General features: G+C 40.1%; 3 protein-coding genes across 4 annotated transcripts; 2 read left to right on the top strand and 1 right to left on the bottom strand.

The window, feature by feature from the left end:
• The first annotated feature begins 479 nt into the window (after nucleotides 1-479).
• On the top strand, nucleotides 480-6,166 carry tada1 (transcriptional adaptor 1). The gene is made up of 8 exons (XM_053329404.1): nucleotides 480-562; nucleotides 1,100-1,191; nucleotides 1,289-1,354; nucleotides 1,789-1,883; nucleotides 2,070-2,282; nucleotides 2,968-3,119; nucleotides 4,041-4,197; nucleotides 4,853-6,166. The coding sequence occupies exons 1-8, from the start codon at nucleotides 489-491 to the stop codon at nucleotides 5,003-5,005; spliced, it is 1,002 nt and encodes a 333-aa protein (XP_053185379.1). The 5' UTR covers nucleotides 480-488; the 3' UTR covers nucleotides 5,006-6,166.
• A 443-nt stretch (nucleotides 6,167-6,609) lies between these two features.
• Nucleotides 6,610-8,741, bottom strand: LOC128368559 (transcription factor Jun-like). Its single transcript, XM_053329405.1, has one exon. It carries the CDS (start codon nucleotides 8,399-8,401, stop codon nucleotides 7,442-7,444), a length of 960 nt encoding a protein of 319 aa, XP_053185380.1. The 5' UTR covers nucleotides 8,402-8,741; the 3' UTR covers nucleotides 6,610-7,441.
• A 4,920-nt stretch (nucleotides 8,742-13,661) lies between these two features.
• fggy (FGGY carbohydrate kinase domain containing) lies at nucleotides 13,662-25,521 on the top strand. Of its 2 annotated transcripts, none has more exons than XR_008321972.1 (16): nucleotides 13,662-13,746; nucleotides 15,839-16,032; nucleotides 16,109-16,220; nucleotides 16,713-16,864; nucleotides 17,072-17,160; nucleotides 17,433-17,548; nucleotides 17,673-17,801; nucleotides 19,306-19,409; nucleotides 19,848-19,955; nucleotides 20,607-20,668; nucleotides 21,365-21,521; nucleotides 22,365-22,439; nucleotides 22,564-22,684; nucleotides 22,847-22,964; nucleotides 24,671-24,730; nucleotides 25,083-25,125. XR_008321972.1 is itself a non-coding variant. In XM_053329396.1 (16 exons), the coding sequence occupies exons 2-16, from the start codon at nucleotides 15,847-15,849 to the stop codon at nucleotides 25,162-25,164; spliced, it is 1,650 nt and encodes a 549-aa protein (XP_053185371.1). In that variant the 5' UTR covers nucleotides 13,662-13,746; nucleotides 15,839-15,846; the 3' UTR covers nucleotides 25,165-25,521. The 2 variants fall into 2 exon arrangements, 1 of the variants encoding a protein (XP_053185371.1); XM_053329396.1 differs by having other exon boundaries at nucleotides 22,847-22,941; nucleotides 24,669-24,730; nucleotides 25,083-25,521.
• The last annotated feature ends 355 nt before the right edge of the window (nucleotides 25,522-25,876 follow it).

Below are 25,876 nucleotides of genomic sequence, written 5' to 3'. Positions count from 1 at the left end.
TGTATATGTATTTTTTATGTTTGTTTGAAATAAACAAACATGAAAAATAAACTGTAATTACTTGTCAGAAGGTCCAATAAACACTCCAGTTTCAAAGAATTGGAATTTTCTGGCAATTATTTGATAGTTCAGGCTTTACAGGGATAAGAAAATATAATATACGTGTTGCATTGTCAGTTCAATGAAGATTGAATCGAAAGGAGGCAAATGTTTTAATTAGATTTATATTGCCAAGGCAGTAGCGCCCCCTACATCTTTATATTTACCTATCAATCTTATATATATATATATATATATAATTTTGTATAATAAGTTATGTTTAAGTATTATTACGTCGAGTATTTGGTATAATTACTTGCTGAGCAATGTTCTTTGTAAAATAATTGTTTTTAATCATTGTACTTACCTCACAATAAAGTTTATAGACAAAAAATGGAGTCGTGGTATCGCCGTTTGATGACGTCGTTGTAGGAGTTTACGTGAACGTCATGGCGGCTCATGCTAGCGAGCTGGAGATTGCAAAGAAAAACTTAACAGATGCAATTGGAGATAATGTCAAACAGTACGTGATATTACATTTATCTGAGTCTTATCTGTTGGTGGTGTTGATTTTCTATCCTATTTGTTGGCTTGCCTGTGAAATATAAAATAATTTAGCCGTTAGCTAGCTTGTGTAAATTAGCAGCTTGCTAGCAGACGGTAATGTTTGCAGCGTGTGTAAACAGAAACAGTAAGTTATTATCAACAAACTTTGTCTGCAGATAATTCGTGTTTATTATTCTTTCATGAGGAGGCGACACAGTGTAAAGTATGTTTTTTCACACGTGTTTGAATGTATCAGCTTCAGTGTGAATCAACTTTGAAATATCTGGAGGTGTACGTGAAGAGAAAAAGAAGGAAAATAAAGAGAAACAAATAGCTAAATGTGTTACTTCTTTTAAAGCATTTAAGCTCCAAGTCTACATTCTTGAAGCAATAATGATACGAGACGTCTACATAATGAGTAACATTACATGTGTATGAAATGAATATTGTAAATACTCTTAAAGTGATGTGCTGTATTGATAATGTATTTAATGTTTGTTGTCTGTCTGTGCAGTTATTGGGCAAACCTTAAGTTATGGTTCAAACAGAAGATCAGCAAGGAGGAGTTTGACGTTGAGGCACGACGTCTGTTGGCACAAGAGAATGGTTAGTAGGCAAGAGAAACTGCTACTTTATATTTGAAAAACCAACTATCTGAAACAAGTGTTGCTTATTCTGTATTTCTTACTTTCCTCATCCATAGTGCATGTCCACAATGATTTCCTCCTGGCAATTCTCACACGCTGCCAGATCATTGTCTCCACACCAGGTAGGTTGTTGTTGTTAATGGTTTAATTTATCTGATTATGATGTCATTTGTTTCATTCAAAATATCAGGGCCATTTTGCTGTAACTGTATAAGTGTCAGTGATATAAAACATAGATTTATTGAATCTGTGTAATTTAGTTTAGTGAAGTAATTTGAAAATGTTCAATCATTATCAGTAATAACTGTAATTAACAAATGACTGCATATAAAATAGGCTATGATAACTTCAATTTGAATTTGATATTTTAATGTCCACCTGCTATTGGTAAGTCAGTTATTAGTTGTAATTATTAAGACGTCAAAGTGTTAGTAAATTGTTGTTCATGAGTTGAAACTATATTTATTACCGTGTTTAAATATTGTTTTAAACAGCATCTGTACATTTACACTAATTTGATGTGTCTGGTGTTATGTGTTCTTTTTCTGTCCTCTAGAGGGCGCAGGACCATTACAATGGCAAGGTGGCTCTGCTACAAAAGCTGGAAAACCAAAAGGGAAGAAGAAATGTTCCTCTAGACAGAAATTTGATGTAAGTACTCAATCCCATATTCATCCCTGCACTCCTGTCCCTAAAATCTCCAATAAATTAACAGCCCAAAAGATGGCTAGGTGTAGATATTTAAGGTTTAAGGATAGTGGCATCTAATGAGTCTTGAGGTCCCTGGATTATCTGCCTGTATCATCTGGATGTTTTGTGTGCTGTTTGGTTCTTCAGCATCGTTTCCAGCCTCAGAACCCTCTGAGTGCCGCCCAGCCATTCAGCCCACGGGAGATGGGAGGTGAGGAGGAGGAGCTGCGTCTCAGCGCTCACACTCTTCTGCTGCCCACGCGGGGCCAGCTGGAGGCCCGCATGATGGTGACGGCCTTTGAGCTGGGCCTGGATAACATCACAGACGACGCTGTTGGTACCATGATCAATGCTGTTGAGGTGTGTAGTAAGTAGTGATTATATATGAATGGTTGTCTGTGTTGGGAATATGGCTAAGCAAAGGTGTGTTAAACAATTCAGTGGGTCACCAGTTCTATTTTTAATCAGGTGCTAGTAATACGGTCTTAAAATGGCTCAGTTCTGTGGATGGTAAATCCAGCACTGGACTGTGCAGAGGTCCTTTCATCTATGAAGAAAACAATTTAAGAAAGCACATTAATGCACATGAACAGTTTTTAAAAGTGCCATGATAGGGACACTAGTGCCTAATCTGCCATTTATTCATTTTGTACCTCCAACAAAACTGAATTGTTGAGTAACTGCAGTTGTCATTATTCACTCCATTGCAAAAAGCCAAAAGTTCAACTCTTTTAATACACAGAAACATGAATATGTTTAATGAGATTGTATTGAGTACTGAGCAAATGTGATTAAAACAAATAACTGAAAAATATCTATTGAATACACACTAAAATTCACTTAAATTATGAGTTATGTTTATTTTATGGTTGGCACATTTTGGAACTTTTTCCTTCGATGATATTCTGTGTTTTAACATCCATGCAGAGGCTTAAGTGTACAGAAAGATTTATTTTCCACATCATGTATTAAATAAGTATGACTGACAGCTGTGTTTACACAGGAAACTGAATAAACCCTGACATGGTGCTCTGATTTATTTCAGCACCACTTGAAAGACGTCCTGACCGCAGTGATTTCCAGGAGGAAGGCGTATCGGTTACGAGATGGTCATTTCCCCTACGCCTTTGGCAGTGACGTCACACCACAGCCTTATCTGAAAAACAGCCTTGCTGCTTATCACAGTGTGACTGAATGGTACGGTTAACACTACAGCTCCTGACAGCTAATGTGCTTTGTGTTGGTAATGGTAATACTGAACATGTTTGTCAGTGCTTTATAGGGGTGTGACGAGATCAAAATGTGACAATGTTTCTCGTTGAGGTGAATGCTGTCCTGTGAAGCAGTGTTCATCTGCAGTCAGCATAAGTGGCTGATTTAAATATGGGTGACATTGGGGTGCACACACCAAAAATAAAACCCAAACACGATCGGGTTATCGGGTATCGCTCATTTGCACATCATGACTTCTTTTTATAATGTCACTGTGTCGATCAATTAAGAGCGCCCTTGTTCTACTTGTGAAATAACAGCTTGTACCTGCTGAGAAGATCTCAGTCAGAAGTAAGAGATTGGGAGGGAAGCAGGGGTTGACCTCAGGTCTCTACACTGAATGTGGGAATCTAACGTGGCTATGGAAGCCTAATGATGCAAAAAGTAAAATGAGTCACACTACCAAATTAAAACGCACTTTATAAGTATGTTCTACTTGTGTATTTATGTGATACAGGATTTGTGCAGTTTACTTTTATTTCTGTGTTTTTTTTAATTAGCAATATGTTATTTGTGATGATTTGATTCATCATTTCATTTTTATTTCTATACTACATTTTTTTCTGTTCATATTTCATTTTTGGTATTTGTGATATATAATTTTGGTATTTATGGTTGTTATTTCTATCTATCTAAGGGGGTGGCATTGTTTTGCATTTTGTGACTTTCAGTCATAAAAGACTATTTTTCCAGTCAAATATTTCATCATTGAAGTTTTTTTAAAAATAGTGTTTAAATCTCATCTCATGAACCCAATATCACGTATCGTCTTGTGAGCTGAGTGTATGGTCACACCCCTAGTGCTTTATGATTTTAACTTTTTTTATTTGTTTGTTTTACTTTCAGTCCCCCTCCAAGCGCTTCTCTACCTGCTGGTCCACCACCTCAGGTGTCACCCGATGAAGCCGAGCAACAAGCTGTTCATTTATTGGCTTGTTCTGCTGACAGTCTTTGTGCGCCCCTCCCACCAATCAGCATTTTTGATCTACTGGAGGCTTTACAGGTAAGACAAATGTGCTCATGTAAGTTCCTGCTCTTTGTACCTTCAACAGGTTAACCGTTTAGCACATAGTATGTAAATGATCAAAATGATGTCATGATATTCCTAAACAGAAACAAAGTTATGGGATCATTTTGTGCATTCTAATTGGTGCATGAATTGTTTTGAATCTCTGTTGAATGTATCCAGGATCATAGCCAAATTATATCCAAAATGTGGTTGTGATTAATGAATGCAGACATAGTCAATTATTAAATAACCAAATCAGGAGACATTACTAGAAAATTATAAGCTTCATACATAGAAATGATCACTTCAGTATTCATCATTGAAGAGCGTTAATTAGTCAGTCAGTCACTCTGTTATTCATAACCTAATATGTAATAGCTGATCACATAGATAATACTCTGAGTGACATGCATTTAAACAGAGCATTAATTCAGCAGTGATCAGTGGCAGTTAATATTGGATCGAAATAAGTACGTAGTCTGATGTTTGGGGGTGTTTTTTAGGTTGGAATTTTCTAAATGTGATAGATGAGTCTTGAGTTGCTGCTTGTCACTGAATTTCTCCACATATTAAATTCTTACCTGCCACCATTTAACCATCAGAGTTTTGGTTTGGTTGAATATATTTCTGAAACATTTGTTTGATAAAGGTTCAACACGGTGTGATGCCCTCTCACACGATGTACGCCCTGAACATGGAGCGCATCCTGACACGACTTTGGCACCCCAGCCACGAGGAGCTGGAGCAGGACCATGTACACCGACAGCGGCTCGCTGTGAAGGAGGGAGTGCTCGTCAGCTGAGAACCACCGACACAGGACTGTATATGGAAATCATCAGGAACCAAACACAAACATAATCCTCAAATGGAAATGGATGGGGGGACAGCGTGTCCAAATAACTGAAAACCTTGTAATATGTGTAAAATCACACCCTTGTTGCACAGAGAGATAAACGATAAGTGGAGCAAGATGAAACAAAACAGTTGGACGGTGGACATAGAGTGGACAGTCAGCTCCAGCTACAAGCCAGTAACTGGCAAATTATCATTGTAGCTGCTTTATTTTTTCTCGTTCCAGCAGTCTTTTTGGCAGTCCACCAAGCATCACTTGGAACTTAATATTGAGAATCTAATTTGGTGGTTAAGTATTTAAAGTATTTAATTTTAGGAAATAAAAACAGCAGCTATGAATAATGGACAGAAAAGTTAGGCTCCTGTCCAGGTCGCACAGTGTTGAGGTGTGTGTGGGTAAAATGGAATATGTGCTGTTTAAAAAGCCTTATTTAATAGATGGAAACATGGCTGAATTCAGTGTGTTCATGTTGTCAGATATGCCCATAAATCACTTAATGTGGTGATTCAAAAGGAAACAGAAAGTATCAAATCACGTAGCACTGTTTAAGTGAGTAGTCATTTAAAAACTAAAGTAAAAGAGAAGAAAAAAAAGACTTAAAATATTAAAGCAGGCTCTGCTCATTACACACAGGTGTTTTCATTTAGTCTGGCTGATAAGACATCAGAATGACGAACAAGGCATAAATTGTCCCGTCTTCACAGGTGTGACAAAGATGTCAATCAAACACAGTCTGTACTAGCTCACCCTGTCCCGAGAGGCCCAATCAAGCAATAAGTGAGAGCACCCATTGCTGTGTGTGCGTGTGTCGGGTTTTGAAAACTAGCAGACACACAGCTGCATCCTGTATCTTTCCCTTGTTGAACATTTGTTGAAAATATTTGCTAGTTAAAGGTTTAAGGACTCAGTGTTGGTGGTCCACACAGTGCATGTGTACAGATAACTTTTTACATGTCTTGGTGCACTTAAAGTATTTCTTTCCCATATTTGTGAGCAACATCTGGTTCAGGTTCAAATGTGTATAAATTTGTATCTTTTTTTCTACACTGTTTTGTGTTTGTATTACAGAAGGTAGCTCAGAAAATAAATAAAAATGCATTTTTTTGTATAAGATATACGGTGGTAAATGATTGAGAATATACCTTTTACATCATAATATTTTCTCTGTACCTCAACACACGTCCCAAAGCATGTAAACAGATCTGCTTCCGCTCCATAGGTTTCTTCTATCACCAGCTGTAGTGGGAGGACGGTGATTCAGACACACACACACACGTCCCAGTGCGCACTCGGGACCTCTTGCCATATTTGGCTGCCTGCGGCTCACTTCCGACACCTCACCGACCAATGGGATGTCGTGTACACTCGCCAACCATGGTGAACCATACACTGCACTGGTGACTCAATATCCCGTCCGTCCCAGTTCCCTCAATAACAAACACTTCTTGCTGTTGCATTGTAAGACTATTCAGTGTTACTCTGATTATCCTCCAACCTGCCCGCCGATTATTTATTCATCAGGACGCATAAAAGTAGTCACAGCATTACGCGTGTCCAACATGTTTATTTGTCATATGTACAGTTCTCAAGTGCTCAAAATACAGCGTACAAATATTATTACAAAGTGTTATTTCAAGTCTAACATTAGTTACACCTATATCACAAAGTCGTATCAATGTAAGTGTTATGAAAGTAAGGCAGTTTCTGTCAGTAAACGCTACACACCTATGAGTCCTTGCGTGAAGGTGTGAAATAATTTGTGTTAGTGTTACTCTGTACATATAATCGCTGGTGTGATACTCAGTGCTTGAATCAAGTCTAAATGCATAAACTGCTACTTGACACAGTGGAAGATTTTTTTTTCTTGGCAGGGTTAGACCTGCCTCACAAACATCCCAAACAGGCTCTGACAGATCATCTGTCAGGACGCAAGACTGCGTGGGCCATAATCAATTCACAATTACCCCATAACAAGGTATGGACACTTGCCATGTTACCTTGGCTTGACTGATAACAAGTTTGATCTTGTAGTTTTGGATGGAATATAAAAAAAAAGACAGACAGACAGAAAGCTGTTTTGAAATATCTAACAAGTCCCATCAGAGGAGTATGTAGAGCAAATGTTCCTTCTGAGATGTGTGCGCCTTGGTGGCCTCTGTTCTGTACAATTCATACTGACCAATTACAATTTTCTTGTCAGTCACATGCGTTGCTCTTTGCAGAAACTTAGTGGATACAGCCTGAGTAGATAATTTGGTGGAAAACTGTCATTAGACGCAGGGACTACCCCCCTCCCTCCTCCCCTGCGAGGCTGAACAGGCCACTTGGAGTCGCATTTGGTCCCCAAGAAATGTCCCTTGTCTCTTTATTTTTCCCTTGATAGTCTTAGAAAGCTTGGAGCTGCTGCGTCAAGATGAGCTGGCAGCCGCTGTTTACGTGGTCCATGACCTTTTGCTTGAGCAGAGCCAGCTCATCCCGCAGGACGTTGGCAGAGGAAACCAACTCCGTGTTTTGGCTCTTTAGGTTTTTGACCCTGTCCTCCAGTCGAGAGATCCTCTCCAGCTTCCTTTTCCGGCATTTGGACGCGGCCACTCTGTTCCTCATGCGCTTCCTCTCCGCTTTGATGCGTTCCTGGGACTCCATGTCGATGGGGGAGAGCGGAGGGGTGTCGCCGGACATCTCTGGCACCGTCTGCGGCTCCTCTTTCAGACTGTGTAGCCGCGCCGCCGCCAGCTGGTGGTCCATGTGGTTATGGGGCGGTTGTGGGGCTGCTGGGTAGCTCGTAGGTGGGTGTCTCTCGCCGGCAGGTGCGGACGCAGAGCCCGCGATCCGATTGAAGGTGCCCAAGTTAGTGTACTCCGGCGGCTCCGTGCGCACCGTGCAGCTGTAGGGAATCCCGCCGCTCTCGGGCGCAGCCGAGCCGGATGCCATGCCGCTGCTCGCGCCGGTCTGTGCGTCAGGGTGGGTGGGGGGTATCTGCTGCTGGTAGTGGAGCTCAGCCAGCGCCCTCACAAACCCTTCAGCGAACCCCTCCTGCTCGTCGGTGATGTTCTTGGGACAGACAAACTGGGTCGGGGTGGGAGTCGTCAGCCCGCTGCAGGACTGGATGATTAGTCTCTCCAGTTCAGGCGAGGCCAGCTTCAGTAACCCGACATCGGGAGACGTCAGGAGGTCCAGGGCCTTGGCACCCAGCTGAGGTTTGAAGTTTTTCGGGTCGTTTAGGTTCAGGGTCATGGTCTGTTTGAGGGTTTTGGGGTTGAACCCGTACACTCTCGGCCCGTCATGCTGAGAGTTGGAGGCATTCACTGCTTCGTCGTAGAATGTCGCTTCCATTTTTCTTGACATAAAGTTTTTGTCACCTTGAGAAAGGGTTTTTCTCCTTTAAAAGAAAAAAATCAACTGTTTACATGTGTCCTGTGACTCTCTGTCGCTCAACTGTCTTGTGATAGAGTCCGCCTATTGTTGAAGTTCAACTCACTTGACAACTTTGTGTCCTGAGAAAACTTTTCACTCGTCAACCGTGCGATCATCAATTTATTATTAAAAAAAAAAACCCCGTCGATCTCCGCCGCCGAGCGTCGGTGTTTTTTTTACACCTCAGGATCTTCTTTGATTAAATATCCTTCCCAAAAACTAGAAACAGTGTCTGAATAGGGGTAATACTTTCTATCACTTCCAACGTGGAGACGAACTTTATCCACCTCTAAGCTGCAGCTCTACTGAAAATAACAATGATGTCATTTCTACGGCTTCCGATTGGCTGGAGATGATTTGGAAGGCGGGGTTTGTCTAATGACATGCAGGTTGCTCTGACAACTAGCCATATCCCCGCCCCCCCGCGATGGCTTATGGGATTAGGTAATGCAGACAGTGGAGCAATGTACTCTGGGATTACGTAGTGTTTTTGAATATTTAGTTGCCCGCTCAATTATTAGTTACTCATCCCATAGCGAGGGTTGCTCCAGATGGTCTGTGGAGTTTAGCCTCGATTAACATACAGCAGCAAATCACTATTCTGGTAATAAGATGGTTTTATTTAACAACATGTTGTTTACAGAATGTTAAGTTTCACAGATCAGACTAGAACAAAGTCAAAACTTGACGTGATGATGTATCAAAATGCAGAGTTTATTGGTTTCATACTTGGAAAAATCAGCAGATTGTTTTCTTGATGAATTAATCATCGTTTGGCCCATATAGCCTAGCAAAAATGCTCATCCCAGTTTCCTGGAGCAGAGGGTGATGTCATCAAGTGTCTTATTTTGCCCACCAACAGTCCAAAACCTCCAGATATTTAATTTATTTAGGTGTTTAAACAACAAAGAGCAGCAAATGTAACATCTGAGAATCTTAAACAGGAGTCTTAGTTCATCTAAAAAAAATATTTAACCATTAAGTGAATATCAAATGAATTGATTTTCTGTCTGGCTAATCTATCAATCGACTGATTTGCTTCTATGTTTAAATAAATGCAGTCAGCAGTCAACAGTTCGGAAAGCGAGAGTGGATGGTTAAGTTGTTAAAGGGGAAGGGAGACAGAGGAGAGGTGAAAATGAGAGATTTAAAATTTTTATTAGTAGCCTACAGCTGAGCAGGCTTTTAAGTGCCTTTCTGCTTTCTTTGCAGTGAAATGAGGATAGCTATGTGTTTTCAGAAACACTATCAGCTTAAAAAAGAAAGAAAAATAGACACAAGACAACAAAATCTCAACATCCAACCATCACATACAGGTACATACACACAGAAATAGATATAAACTGCCATATCTGGGCCTAAATATAAATCCAGTTGTTACTGTAAAGTGTATATGCAGGGCTGTGATGCAGTTGGCACTGTAAGAAGTGCGATTCATTAACAGTGACTAATGGTCGTAATTAGTAATTAGACACATTATAGATTAGTTTTTGTCTGAGATGTACTCACAGTATATTGCAGTTTCTAATACATAAATCAAATTCAATATAATCAAAGTGATGACAAGTTTGTTCCTATGCTATTGTTCCCCCAGCCTATATACTTCCACAGGTTTTTCCTTCTTGTCATTTTTTTCATTAAAAAAAAGTCTGTATTTAAAAAAGCCTATAATTAATAATACCTTAATAACCTTTACATTTTGTTCTTATTCATGCAGTGCTGTATATATACAGTATATATATATATATATAGTTTTAATCTGTATGTATATATAGTGTGTGTGTGTGTGTGTGTGTGTGTGTGTGTGTGTGTGTGTGTGTGTGTGTGTGTGTGTGTGTATACTGTGTAATTGGTTATGTATTTTCAACATATTTGGCCCAAAAATGTCCTTCTGGATGAATCCTCATCAATCAATGAGCTCAGACTAACCTAACAGTGTAGCCTGGTCACATCTGTAATAACATCAGAAGATAGCTTACACATGGAAGGATATACAAACCATTGATACACTAAAAGATGTTATTACATTTATTGTTATCAAGATGAATTAGTATATAGATTTTAGCCTTAATTTATAGGTTTATGCTAATATTTTTTATATATTCAAACATGATATTTGCTTGCAACATAGCCCTCATTTGTAGGATATACAGGGTTTCCACAAAGTCTCTTTACAATTAAAAAAATTCATTACAAAAGCTATTGATGAGATATGTTAATCAGATTTGTTCTTTCTATGGAGTAATGTTAAACATATCGTGTATGGAACAAAAATACAGGAATCAGCGACCTGAAGCAAAAGATCACTGATGCCATTGCAACCATGGATGAGGCTATGCTACAGTGAACATGGCAAGAAATCCAGTACTGTCTTGATGTGCTTCATGCAACTAAAGGTTCCCATATAGAGGTATATTGAATGAGGCAAAAAAACTTCAATATCTACTCCTCATTTTGTGATAATTTCCACAGATTTGTCTACTCATTTGCTTTTGTAATACATTTGTTAAATTTTAAAGAGACTTTATGGACACCCTGTATGTTCATTATATTCTGTGATTCACTCTCACAGGTAAACATGAAAAACTAATAACTGAAGGCTCCATACAGCTGCAGTCCAGTCTGTCTGGCCTCCCCAATTGTATTATTCAACATGTTCTCCTCAAGCCAACTATAAATAAGTTAACAGGCCCAGACAGCCTGGGAGAACCATAGCTGCCTGAGGTCAACACTCTTGAGATGACATGTTGTCCTCACAACATAGCCGCAACACCCATTTGGAAGTATTTAACACCCTAAAGTAGAAATCCAGTGCTTGAATGCTTTAGAAACCTTTGTGTCTAATAGCAGAGCGGTAATGAAGGCAGACATGGCCTCAGCGTGTTCTCTTTTTCTCTCTTGTGTGTCACAGTTTCACACAGGCATATTGTGCAGCTGTTTGCTTCATTTTTTTATCTTCTCTTCTCACACAGCTGAGCTCCTCATTAAACAAGACCACTTTCTAAGCCGCTTCACTCTGTGTGTCTCTATCTGTACACCTGTTTTAAGCCCCACAGAGGAATATTTTCCTATTAATCTACCGCTGTGCCCCGGCCATGCTTCCTGTTTCTCTGTCAGCTTTTTCCCCTCCGCCGGCCTGACGGGGTCGCCTTCAGATAACAGCACGTTCCTCCTCCCTGCCTGGGCCAGCTGTTTCCACTGCATGCAGTTTTTAATCAGGAGCTGAGCCTTGCCTGCCTCCCAACAGGCCTGCTTTTGTTGTCCAGAGGTGGGACAGTCCACCATGGAAACATCCCCCCGCTCATGAGAGCAAAGCACAGAGAAAGACTATATATGCATGTGTTGATGTATCAACACAGCAAAGTTTTGATTACCTTCAAGCGTGGAGCGTAGGGACGCACACACACAGACACGCCGAGCAGTGAGAGAGACAGATGAGATTTCAAACACTGTCTGTGCAGTGTTTGTTGAAGACCATCTGTTTCTTCCTGTCCCGCTGCTTGCTTTTCTCTGTACTCCATCTCTGCTGATCATTCCCGGTCCAAACAACCTGATCATAGCCAGCACCGTTTCCTTTTGACAGCTGTTTATCTCCTCTAAGAAAAGAACACAATAGAGGAAAGTGACGAGGTGGGATACAGAGTAGAAAGTATGACAAGTCCAATCTCAGAGTCTGAGCCGGTGTTTTTGATGGCAGTCTCTGCTTTTAGAAACAAAACACTAACAGAGGATCACTGACACAGATGAATACTTAGAACCATCTTTTTTTTTCCCTCACTTAGTCAGCTCACATATGAGTGGGTAGTGAATGTACACTGTATCTGCTCTGCTTGTTATTGTTTTTTCATTGATAATCTTGATAGACAATGTAATCCTCAAAAGTTTTATTTGGAAAATAGATTACCAGTTGGACAAAGTGAGCAAAGATGTGTGTTTCTGTTGCTCATAGTTTGATTAGTTGTAAATGTATTTGAGAAGACACACCACTGAATTACAGTAAAAAAAAAAGTTGACCATGAGAACTCTTTTTGTAGAGAACTAATGACTTTTAAGTTTATATTGTGCTCACATGGTGATTCATCCAAAAGAAATGTGTTTATTGGGAGAAGACAAGATACACAATGAGGTGAGGTGATAGTGTTGGTGGTAAAGTAGACCCATTGTGGCCAGAAAAACACATTTTTAAAATTGATAACACATTTTTTCTCCTCACTTTTTCAAAATGTTTTGTTTCTTTACTAACATGCAGATCAACAAACCACTTAATCTCACATGTGAATTGGACTTAAACCACCACACCTTATCCACATTTCAGTATCAACTCATGTAGAACAGTGACATTTGTCTCTCAAAAGTAACAACACAACAGGCAGCATTACAATATGTATTACTATTGTCTTTGAATTATCTTTAAAAAAAAATCATTTATGGAATTCATTGAAATAAATGGCTATTTTTATTGCTAGCTTCCAGTTTATATGTCACAAAAATGAATCAAACATACTGTGACATGCTTCAAAACCCTTTACTGTATATTTTCTGAGTCACTTTTGCATATGTAATTATACATGCACAAAATTAAACAAAAATAATTAGAGTAATGCAATACAAAGCAATACATATTCACCATATCGAGTATACTGTATGTGTGGGATAGCTACAGATACAACAGTCAATAGTCAAGTATCAACAGTCAGTGTTCAGTGTTAGGACTTCATGTATTTTTTCTGTTTATGTATTGTGATGTAAAAGAATGTAGTGAATTGCAGTCAGATTTAGAGTAATGTTGTGTTGCAGATATTAAATATGAAATTCAACAGTTTTGTAGCAGTTTATATAGATTTTGGAGTTTTGGTGGGTGGTCATGTTTGAGAGAGGAAACACTTCATGGAATGTCACCCCACTTTCCCTCATTTTGCCCCAGGCCCCCTTTTATCTAGCCACTAAGATTTGTTATGATAGTATTTAATGGACTAGTATTATATGAATGGATGAGCAGCCTGAAATGAACTCTGTTATTTGATCTAAAGACAGTTCTTTACCTAATAGTCTTCTAAAAACCTTGACCCTACATGAATACGAAAACGATGAAGGAAAGACAGAGAAATATGCCAAAACAACTCAATCATAACGCGACTGCTCAGTAAAGCGATGCAACATTGTCCTTTTTGGCCCCTCTCGCTTTCCGTTCGCAAATTGCGTCCTCAGCTCAAAGTGCGCTTTCCAGCTGCTCAAAAGTCATGTTTTCTACGCTGAAATAAAACTTGAATCACATGGTAAGTTCGTTGATGTTGTGCTAGCTGATGTACATTTATCCTCTATATCTGATCATGTCTATTATGTGTATTTGAACACTTTTTCCCGAGCATTCATCGCTGTAACATCTTTGAATCTGTAGCGTTGCTGCACTGAAGAATTCCTGTGTTACAAATCAACTGGTTTTCACGTTAACTGGTTACCTTTGTTTGTAAACAAACACCGCTCCTGCAGATGTTCCCGTCACGGAGAGAAAATGTAGCTGACCTCGCGAATGCCTGAATGCACGTCCATATATAAATCTGATGATCTCTCGCTCCACCTGCTTAATCCAAACATGATACCTCATGTTGTGAAGTACAATTGTGGGATCCGAAATACTAGACACCATATTCTGTATACATGTTCAAATAAAAATAAATAAATAAAAAGTCACCCGACACGGGATTTGAACCAACTGCAAAAATTCCCCAGCCTAATGATTTACCATTAGGCCATATAGCTACACAACAAGCAATTGTCATAAAGTCATACAATTACTGTTGAATTAAAAATCACGTTTGCATAGCCACGACTGTCAACACACCACGGCCAAATTAACTTGTGACCACTGTTATTGCAATGATAACACTTTAGCACTTTACAGGTCCAGCTTGCTGCACCTCTGAAAAACATTTCACGATGATCAAAGATCACGTTTGGTAAAGATGGTCGAGGAAAATCACGCATTTGATGTTTTGGACACGTTTACGTCCGTGTGTTGTAAATCATGTAGGAGCAACATTGTGCATTGAGCAACAATTTGAAGTCGAGCGGAGTAACGCGTGGCATATAGGATATCCACACATAGTGGCACACAGTTATAAAATCATTCATCACATCACTTGTTGATTTGAGGAAGTTTGGACTGAATGGATGGATGGGTAGTGGAGCGAGGAAAGCAATATGACCAAATATGAAATTGAGACTAAAAGTACATTTTGTTTCCTGTGGCTATTTAGTAAGATAGGATTGTTATTTGTTTTGTTCTCCCACTCTGAGTCTGGTTCTGAGGGTTCTTCCTGTTTAAAGGTAGGCTAGTTTTTTCTCTCCACTGTCACCAAGTGTGTCTCATGTGGGAATGTTGGGTCTCTTTAAAGTTAAAACCTGAAGAGTTTGGTTTAGAACCTGCTCTATGTGTAAAGAGCCTTGAGATAACTTTGTTGTGATTTGGCGCTATACAAATGAAGATAGATAGATAGATAGATAGCCTATTCGCTCGACTTCAAATTGTTTTATTTACACAATGTTGCTCCTACATGATTTACAACACACGGACGTAAACGTGTCCAAAACATCAAATGCGTGATTTTCCTCGACCATCTTTACCAAACGTGATCTTTGATCATCGTGAAATGTTTTTCAGAGGTGCAGCAAGCTGGACCTGTAAAGTGCTAAAGTGTTATCATTGCAATAACAGTGGTCACAAGTTAATTTGGCCGTGGTGTGTTGACAGTCGTGGCTATGCAAACGTGATTTTTAATTCAACAGTAATTGTATGACTTTATGACAGTTGCTTGTTGTGTAGCTATATGGCCTAATGGTAAATCATTAGGCTGGGGAATTTTTGCAGTTGGTTCAAATCCCGTGTCGGGTGACTTTTTATTTATTTATTTTTATTTGAACATGTATACAGAATATGGTGTCTAGTATTTCGGATCCCACAATTGTACTTCACAACATGAGGTATCATGTTTGGATTAAGCAGGTGGAGCGAGAGATCATCAGATTTATATATGGACGTGCATTCAGGCATTCGCGAGGTCAGCTACATTTTCTCTCCGTGACGGGAACATCTGCAGGAGCGGTGTTTGTTTACAAACAAAGGTAACCAGTTAACGTGAAAACCAGTTGATTTGTAACACCTGCAGCTGATCAAAACAGTGTCCGATCTGAAGATGTAGATAACAGATTGCTTTTAAACACCAAATGAACTATATACATGCGTTTATGTATGTGTGTATCTGCACTGATTTCGTAATAAGCTGTTAAATGTTTACAATGGTTAATAATCAACTCCTGGATCTCCCCCTCCTCCTCCTCCTCCTCCTCCTCCCCCTCCTCTACATTCAGCTCCCCTCATGATGGCAGAGGTTTACTATGTGGGAGTGGACGTGGGCACTGCCAGTGTGAGAGCAGCTCTGGTGACCAGGGAGGGTCAGCTGAGGAGCACTGCAGAGGAGCCCATCACCATTTGGGAGCCTCAGTCTGACCACTACGTCCAGTCCTCCACTGAGATCTGGCACAAATGCTGCACAGTTGTAAAGGTAGCGTGAGCTCAGAGGACACAGCCAGCTTTATTTCAACACACCGATCATGTTTAATAGTCTTGTCTGCTTTCAGAAAGTTACTCAGGGTGTGGAGAGGAGCCAGGTGCGAGGGATCGGCTTTGATGCCACCTGCTCTCTGGTGGTTTTGGACCAAAGCTTTCAGCCTGTTCCAGTCAATCAGGACGGTGAGAGAAACATCTCTGTGGCCTTTACAGCTTTGCCTCTGACTCATCATCACTCACATTCAAGTCCTCTTTGTTCCCATGTTTTTTTTGGCTGTGAGGAGCCTCCAGAAAACTACAAACACCCAAAATCAATTTTTCCTTTTAGATGAAGAATTACAGGCAGTGAAATCCTTCTAAGGTGGACTAGTTTTTTGAGTTTTGCTTGGTCAACATGTTTCAGTTTAATGTAAAAGGATACTTTATTGATCCCTGAAGGTGATCTCCCCTCCTCCACAGGGAGGTCGTAGGTCAGGGTCAGCTAAAGAGCAGAACCCCTGGGGCTCATAAGGATTCATGCTTTTTTCAATTAAGCAAGGTGGACACAGCTACTCAGGTTAAATGACTGATAATATACTGCCGTGTCATCTCCTAGTAGAGCCAATTCATCTTTTTTTTTAAACTTTTGCTCCCATAAAACACAACCATCCTTCTTTCCTCTCCCGGCTTCTCCAGGTGACACTCAAAGGAACGTGGTGATGTGGATGGACCACCGTGCCGCAGAGCAGGCCGCCCGCATCACAAATACAGGCCACGGCGTCCTGAGCAGGGTGGGAGGGGTCATGTCACCAGAGATGCAACCCCCTAAGCTACTGTGGCTCAAAGAGGTGAGAGGTGAGCGAGGTCAGAAGCGGCCACTGTGGATGTTTTATCGTTGCTTTGTTCTACTGGAAGGTCAGCATGTGCTCTGTGTTTGCTTTAGATGTTTTTCAGCCTTGCGCAGCTTTTTTTCTGGGAAACGTCTGATTGACAGATTCCTCATAAAGACAGATCAGGGTTACACACATCACATCTTTCTTCTGTCTCTTCCTCAGAATGTGAAGGAAAGCTGCTGGAACAAAGCTGCTCATTTTTTTGACCTTCCAGACTTCCTGTCTTGGAAGGCTACGGGCTGTTTGACAAGGTGGGCTCATTCTTACTTACACATCGCTATATGAATGTGTCATTTATGTGTAATACTTGAATGTCAAAGCAGGATTAAAAAAGGTTCATTATTAACAACGAAAAGTGTATTTGTTGTCAGTTTCCTTGAATCAAATCTGTATGCCTTCATAATAGGGCGAATAAAAAACTGTATCTGTAACTGTTTATCACTAACCTTCACCAGATAGTGTTTAATCTCACCCTGACGCTGCTGAATAGACATTAACAAGCATGTTCTCCACCCCTGAACAGATCCTTATGTACTCTGGTGTGTAAATGGACGTATTGTCCTCCAGAAGGATGGGATGTCAGTTTTTGGACTGCCATCGGACTGGAGGACCTACTGGAAAACAACACTTCCAAAATAGGTCAAACAAACAAAACAAAAAAAAAAAAATGAATCTAACCCTAACCCTTGATTTATTCAAACACTTTCTATCCACACCAGAATACTTCTTCCATGAATAAAGCTGTGCCGTTTGTATCATCCAGGCAGTGTGACATGTTCTCCGGGGAGCCCGCTGGGGGACGGCCTCACCCAGGAAGCAGCAGCAGATTTGGGTTTGGACCCTGGAACTGCAGTCGGTGCTTCTCTTATCGACGCTCATGCTGGAGGGCTAGGTATCACATGCTGAGACTGTTTGTTGAACCACACTTAATGTAAACTGGGAGATAACATTTTTCTGTTGACATTTAGATCCTCATCAAATATACTGTAGATTTTCTGGGTAACTTCACAGGTTCTGTACGGCAGTGAGAGGAAACAGGTTAAAAAATGTAACTTTTGTGACCAGAAACATGAAATGTAACATGAATGAGCTGTAAGAAGCACATACATTTTCCTATTTGATCTTTTCTATATTTTATGAATCAAGTATGAATATCCAAAATCTCTATAGGCATTATTTATTCACTATTATTTATTTATATAACACATTTCATACAAAGGGGCAACTCAATGTGCTTTACATTAAAAAAAAAAAAAAAAATTACCAGTAAGAATTGGAAGCATGAAAACATACAATTTAAAAAAAAAAAAAAAAAAAAAAAAAGAAAAAACAATTATTGTAAAAATTGGAAACATTAAAACATACACTAAAAAAGAAAAAAAAGAACCCAAGTACAGAAGAGAGAGCGAAAGAAAAGAAAAAAACTAGATTAAAATAGAGCATAAAATATGAGAATGCAGCATAAAATAATGATTTGCTTGAAATGTTTGAAAGGACATACAGTGCAAATGAAAGATTACAATTTAAAATGCTTTAGTTGTTGAGACATCTTACTCTTAAATGAAGAGAGGACAGCTGGACTAGACCAACTAACAACTGCTTGAACCTCCCCAAAAAAGTTTTCCTAGTGTGACTTTTACAGTATTTATGTTTAAGATACTTTCATGGCATTTTTGCCTCTATGAGTCAGCTGACAGTAGAGAGCGACACAAACGAGAGAAGGATGACATGATAAAGATGTGATAGAATTAAAATGCGTGGTTTATTATTTTGGAATTAAAAAAATAAGCGATAAATGTGAAGAGTGAGAGATCCAGATAATAGTGGTGTGTACTGTGTGTGTGTGTGTGTGTGTGTGTGTGTGTGTGTGTGTGTGTGTGTGTGTGTGTGTGTGTGTGTGTGTGTGTGTGTGTGTGTGTGTGTGTGTGTGTGTGTGTGTGTGTGTGTGGTACCTTACCTCTGGACCATCTGGTTTTGTTCTGGGAGTTCAACTATTGGTGAACTGTGCTCTCTGACCTGTAGCTGCGACCTCTGCCGATCACACATTGTTGTATCAGTCAGAGGTTAAAACACTCTGTGCTTTTAGTTGTTGTACATGTCACAGTGATGTACTCCCCCCCCACCCCCCCTCCCCTCCTCCCTCCCCCACGGCCCCTGCACGAAGATGAACCCTCTGCCTTAAACTCAAACCAGCTTGACAAACATTATTCCAGCAGTTAGTGTCACCGCCGAATTCCCCGTGAAGGTTAGAGATGTACTTCAAAAGATCGCTGTTGGTCTCTGACTCACTACACTAATGGAAGTTGTGCAAACATTGTTTTTTAGTTGAGGCTAAAAACAGATTTTAAAATGATGATATTGGTTAAAGAAGATGGATCATTTCAATCATTCTCTAGGTGTGATCGGCGCCGACGTAAAAGGCTTTCGCTTGCCGTGTGAGGACCAGCCAATCACATCACGCGTGGCGATGATCTGCGGGACGTCTTCCTGTCACATGGCGGTGAGTGGCGCGCCGCTACAAGCTCACCTGACTTCTTAGAAACAGCAAGAACAATCCTCTGGTGCATTTAGGTGAATTTAACATTGTGACATCATGTGCTGTTGATAACACCTACTCCTTTTCTGATGCTGTCACGCAATATATCACCACATGACTCATATAAAACCATCCTGTAATTCCTCAAATAAATCATACAGTCACACATACTGAGATAAAAAAAAAAACCTGTCATGATTAATACACTTGAATCGATATGACTGGGTCAGTAAGTGTAAGAGACGTGCGGTTAACTCTTAGCACATCTTTCAGTGGTTTCTGTTGCTGTTTGAAATATACTGAGCGCTACCGTTCCTGTCTGTTTGAAGATGAATTTGAATGTCAGTATGATTTATCGACATGAAGCCCTAACTTGAAATGTGTCACCTTCACGTGAATCAGATCAGCGAGCGGCCTCTGTTCGTGCCAGGAGTGTGGGGACCCTGCCTGTCTGCCATGGTGCCTGATATGTGGCTCAATGAGGGAGGACAGAGCGCCACAGGAAGGCTGGTCAGTCCACTGTAGAGCTTAACAGATGACTACTAAAAATATAAGATCTTCCTGACCTTCCTTATTGTGCATGTTAATAAGTGACTGTATGAAAATAGAGATTTAGATGTGAATGCACTCTTAATACATCCAGGAATTGGGTTAGGGTTAGGTTTAGAGTGAAAACAGGTTTAGAGTTAGTTTTTAATATGCTCTTGTTATCATTTATCATTAGATGTTTATATAATTCAACTGAATCACAGCTAAACACACAGCAAATAAAAACAATAAGTATGATAAATAATTAACATTTAATGAGTAAAAACACCAGATATTTTCCTGGCTTCTCAAATGTGATGATTTGATGCTTTTTACTGGAGTTGACTTACTTTGGAGCTTACTTTGAGCTCTTTTAACTTGAGTTGGAAATTAGTTATCATTTTTGACACGTGGTAGATTAGATGATACATTAAAAACAATTCATGCACGAAACAGTAATGAAAACAGTCAGTAGTTACAGCCTCACAAGCCTTCATGTGACCCAGCTGTGATCTATGACTCTGTGACTTCTCTTCTCTGTGTAACGACGCTGCCCTCTCTCTCTCTCTCTCTCTCTCTCTCTCTCTCTCTCTCTCTCTCTCTCTCTCTCTCTCTCTCTCTCCTCTCCCTCAGATCGACCACGTGGTGAAAGGCCACGCCGCCTACGCCCAACTCCAGGAACAGGCACAGCAGAGGTCAGCTGACGCGTTCAGGGCTCGGCTCTCCAAAAACATTTTAGCCCAGCTGTCATCTGTGTTCAGCTGACGTATGATAAACATTTAGTAAGCTTTAGGGAGGTTAGAAGCGTAGTAAGTTTGAGTGATCGTGTGTGTGACTCCCCAGATTCACATTTCAGAGTTTACAGAGGGAAGCCATAAAGCAAGGAACTGAGTATTTGCTTAGTGAATCTACTCTGTAATAAAGACCATTGTGATAAGTGGCTGTTCATTTTTAAATACATCCTGATTCTGCTGTATTTCTCCCAGTGTGGCTCAGAGTGCTTGAACTACTCATTTAAGGGTGGGGGGGGGGCAGGTATACGGTTCTATCATTAAAGAACATTGTCCCTCTTTATTGCCAATATTGCCTGATGATCAATATTTTAATGTTAATTGAGCTTTTTCAGAGCAGACACACACTTGCCATAAAAGATACACACAGGTCTAATTAATAACTTTAACAACCACCACTTTCCATTTAGGTATGTCAATTCCAGCACCTGTTGCTATACATGCTGACCCACTGACATAGCTTTACTGGAACACCCGATCACCTGTTCACACCTTTTCCTGCTGTGACATGTCAGATATCTGCTGGGAAAAAACACTCAGCATTTTTTAAAGTGTCCATACAGTAATATTTCTGACTGGGTTCTTCATTTTTTTCCCCAGATCTCCGTTCACCGGCGAGAGCATCTACAGCTACCTGAACAACCACCTGAGTTTAAAGGCATCTTCTGCCGTTGACCTGCTGGGCTCCAGTCTTCATGTGTGGCCAGACTTCCACGGAAACAGGTCGCCCTTGGCTGACCCCACCCTAAAGGGCATGGTGAGGGGACACGAGTGGAAGCTTGACTTGACTCATGACATGAAATATTGTTTGTTTACTTGGCTGGCTCACAGATGTGCTGCGGTTGCAGTTGTGGAGACCCTCTTAGAACAGAACTTAAAAGTATGTGAACTGATCCAGAGTGATAATTAGTTAAGCATCTAAAAATAATCTTTTAATCTCCTTTTAAGAAGCTTAATTTGAGCTGTTTTACACATTTATTTTGTTCAAAGGAAAAGTTCAAAAGAGACAAGTGAATGATGATAAGTCTAACTTCCACTTATACATTGAACCTGTTCTAAAGACTGGTGCTAAGGCTTTAGACAATTTAGTTTAAAGGAATAGTTCATCATTTTAGAAAGTTAGATGAGAAAATCAATAGCTCTCTTATTTAAGTGTATTAAGTATGAAGCTTTAGATGGGAGGGGATAAGCATAGTTATTATATAAAGACTGGAGTCAGAGGGAAACAGCTCTCTTTATAGATAAAATGTGCTATTCTTAGTCGAGTATCCTTTTTTTAACCTTTCACTGACAGCAGTTTACAGTCACTGCTAAGATCCTCACAAAACATACGATCTGTTTTTAATCAGTGGAAAGAATAAACTTGGTTCTTAAATGTCAAACGTGCATCCCAGTTGGAGATTGGAACAGATGAGCCACCTGAATGATTTTCTGTGTCTTGTAAGCTAATTATTGTTGGCGGGCTGAGCAGGAAACCAGGGAGGAGAGAACTGGTCAATATTGTTTCGAATGAATCACTAGTGGTTTGAGATGATTGAATACACTCCTCTGTTGCCTCTTATTGCTTAGACATGTTTTCCATCTTTGCTGTTTGCGGCAGGTGATCGGACTTTCTCTTTCTCAAACCTTGGAGGACTTGGCTCTGCTCTATCTGGCCACCGTGCAAGCCCTCGCTGTGAGTCAGACGTCTTTTATGTTTTAAATGACTTCCTCTGAGCTTCAGTCTCACATCCTAGGGAATAAAGGGTTGTATTTGTTTTCTTGTAATCTTATTCCTCTCTTGTCTTCTCTGGTTTTAGCTTGGTACACGTCATATTCTGGAGGCCATGAAAGAAGCAGGACATGACATCAGAACCCTCTTCCTGTGCGGAGGGTTGAGCAAAAACCCTCTGTATGTGCAGATTCACGCCAACGCTACAGGTATTACATCCTGACATGGAACAATGACAGTTTTAATGTTGTGAGCAGCAAATTAGCCAAAGAGACATTTTACCCCAAACATATTTAAAACTAACACATCTCCATTGAAGCTGTAGCTAATTCAACTCTCCCCCCCCCCCCCCCCCCACACACACTTTCAAGGATTACCTGTGGTGTTGCCAGACCAGATGGAGGCTGTGTTAGTGGGAGCAGCAATCCTTGGTGCATGTGCATCACGGGACTACAGCAGCATACAGGTGAAGTGACACACAGATACAGAACATACAGTATGTAAAGATAGGTCAGAAGTTCTTAGGGATCTAGGTGGGAATCTTTCTTTGGGAGTTTATAAAATTGTCTCTTGAGAATTAGGAGTGATCATGTTTGTATTCCAGAAAGGTCACATTTCAAATGATTTCTGAGATACTACAGTCTAACATGGACTACTATTGGTGATTAAAGGGAGTGAAATTCCATAATGGTCTTACAAAATTTCACATATTGTCAAAATGTATTATAAATATTAATTACTTAAAGTTATCTGGAAATAAAACCTGGTGTGGATGATGCAGTGTCCTAATGGAGCTATAGTTAGACAGCATATAAAACTGCTGTGGACATTTCCATGTGCTATTTCATGTAAGTGGCACAAATGGGGGTTAGGGTTAGGGTTAGAGTTAGGTTTAGGGGTTAGGGGTTGTATGATGATGGAGGTGTTTGATTTGTGCATGTTGCATTCAACAGCTTTCCTCCCATAACCACAGAATACCTGTATACAGTATGTCAACCCCCCCCCCCCCCCCTCCGTTTATTCTTCCTACTACGGACAAGCAAAAATCTTCTAGTGCCAATGTGGTCTTGTTAAATGTTGATGATGTTAATATGGTTCAGTGTAATAAACAGAAAATTGAACATGCTGATATTGAAGCAAAAATGGTTGCATGATAGTGAAGAAAAATTCAAATGTGTTGGATGAGTATTGAATTTACTGTTAAAGGATCACTGCAGCAATTTAGCATTAAACGTATATAAAGTGTAAGAGACATTGAAAAAAAGAAAAGTCAAAAATGAAGCAACAGACATATCCTGACTTTTAGTTTCTATTACAAGTTAAGCTAAAAAGAACCAAACTTGGATCCTACATTTCCCATAATGCAACTGAATAACATCTTTTTGTGAACAGATGTACCTTCTAAAGGTTCTCTTCTTTGAAATCACACACCTTCTGTTTACTACACAGATTTAATGTTATCATTTTAAGTCTGAAGTCCATCATCAAGGTTTTCTTTTGTACTTTCTTCCACAGAAGACATTAGACGCCTCTTCTCACAGGCTGAGTGCCCCTTTAAAAGGAAAAAAAAAAGTATTTTGAAAAGAAAATGTAATGAAATCCAGGTGGGCTTAGTACTGTTTATATATAACTTGCAATCCAATCTTCCCATTTTCTTTACATGCACAGAACACAACACATATCATTCCATTACTGACTCAATGCTTCCACCTGCTGGGTTGAATTAAAATACAAAGTATGTAGCACGGCGGTCTGCTGCTTTCAACACAGAAGAGCCTGGTTTGTGCAGAATGTGTTTAAGATCTAAAGTGTGGATTAATCTTTCACCAGGTCGAGCTGTCACCTCTTGACGTTTGGGTACCAGAGCTCATAACACAAGAGAATGGAGAGCCTTTAAGTCAGATATGCTAAAAATAAGACCTTTATTGTTTGGACTAGGCTGCACCTGTCAATCCATTCCCAGCCATAACTATAGCAGGCAGTTGTTGTGTCTGATCCCCCTGAGCTGCACATACAGTCAACTGCCTTGATTTGGTCGCTTCAGACAGCAGAGGGGCCCCAGCGCTGCATAAGTCATAAACTGAGCCATACCAAAAAGCCACCATAACTGGGTCACAGCCGTCCCGTAACTGAATGTGCAAAGCATGATTTATTGAGTGATGTTTTTCTTCTTCTCTGCAATTCATGTTTTAGGAGGCAATGGGGAGAATGGCTAAAGTGGGGAAAGTTGTTCAGCCTAACCATGAAATCCAGAGGTGAGGCAGAGAATTCATTTTCTTTCTTTGTTTTTTCAAACATTTTGGCTGCACACCACGGCTGCTTTAATAGGCCTCTTGGAAAACTAATCATATAACCAACAAGAATTTAGCTCTACATAGTTTTGGTGATATTGTAAAAACACAATCCAAGTAAATGCAAAGAAGTAGCCCCTGTTTAAACACGGGACTGGAAAAAGAAAAACTATATTCTTTAACCAATTTCTACAATCTAAAAAGTTGTATTAAGAGTAGATTAGGTAAGAAATCTTCATATTTGACTAATTTGAAAACTAGAAAGTGACATATTACTGCATTGATGCCTAACTGCAGGAATTTTACCTTATTCCAGCTTCTATGAGAGAAAGTACAAAGTGTTCCTGCGTCTGATCGACCACCAGAGGGAGTACCAGGCCCTCATGAACCAGAGATGATGCTGCTGCTGGAAGGAGGCGGTGGAGCTGGATTTTGCTGTGATGTGATAGTGATGACAAAACGCACACACTGGAAACAAGGATGGGGGTCTTTTTACCCTGCTGCTTTCATATCAGTCTCAATAACGGAGAAGAAAACAGCTTTCTGAGGTTGGATGTTTGTCAGAGGACCAGCTGGCTTTGGAGTATAAAGTCTATATGATGTTCTGGTGGTAGATTTGAAACTTCATACATGCAGATTTGAATAAACCAGCTGGCAGATGAGAGTTAAAAATAACCTCTGTGGTCCAAAATCCTTCAAGTTCTATCAAATGATGTGATCGAATGTACTAATAAATAGTTAAAATGAGGAAGAAATGCTCATGCTTTTCACCCTCAGCTAACAAGTTGTGATTTATAATTAGGTGGGCTTCAGCTCAATAGTGACAGATTTTTTTTTGTAAAACCCTATCCGCATTTTATCACAGCCACTGTCCTTAAATTCTCCAGTCCGCTGGTCACGGAGAGAAGCCTGCGGTTCCCAGGATCAAAGTTGATAAGCTCCTCACTGACGCTGTCCACCCGGTGAGGAGAACGCCAAATCCTACACAGCTGAGTTAACAGAACTAACTGAGGTTGTGTGTGTGTGTGTGTGTGTGTGTGTGTGTGTGTGTGTGTGTGTGGCAGGACGGTACACAGTCCTTAGAGGTCTTAGACACTGCTGTCTGGATGT

Source organism: Scomber japonicus, chromosome 12, assembly GCF_027409825.1.
Source record: "Scomber japonicus isolate fScoJap1 chromosome 12, fScoJap1.pri, whole genome shotgun sequence".
Taxonomy (NCBI): domain Eukaryota; kingdom Metazoa; phylum Chordata; class Actinopteri; order Scombriformes; family Scombridae; genus Scomber; species Scomber japonicus.
Note: the sequence above shows the minus strand (reverse complement) of the source record. Positions and strands in the feature narration are given on the sequence as shown.

Bases quoted from the DNA above. Each gene is read 5' to 3' on its own strand.
- tada1 (XM_053329404.1), top strand. From the start codon at position 489: ATGGCGGCTCATGCTAGCGAGCTGGAGATTGCAAAGAAAAACTTAACA. The intron at 563-1,099 runs GTACGTGATATT...CTGTCTGTGCAG, and splicing joins ATTGGAGATAATGTCAAACA to TTATTGGGCAAACCTTAAGT. The intron at 1,884-2,069 runs GTAAGTACTCAA...TTGGTTCTTCAG, and splicing joins CCTCTAGACAGAAATTTGAT to CATCGTTTCCAGCCTCAGAA.
- LOC128368559 (XM_053329405.1), bottom strand. From the start codon at position 8,401: ATGTCAAGAAAAATGGAAGCGACATTCTACGACGAAGCAGTGAATGCC.
- fggy (XM_053329396.1), top strand. From the start codon at position 15,847: ATGATGGCAGAGGTTTACTATGTGGGAGTGGACGTGGGCACTGCCAGT. The intron at 20,669-21,364 runs GTCAGCTGACGC...TTTTTTCCCCAG, and splicing joins CAGGAACAGGCACAGCAGAG to ATCTCCGTTCACCGGCGAGA. The intron at 22,942-24,668 runs GTGAAGTGACAC...TTCATGTTTTAG, and splicing joins GGGACTACAGCAGCATACAG to GAGGCAATGGGGAGAATGGC.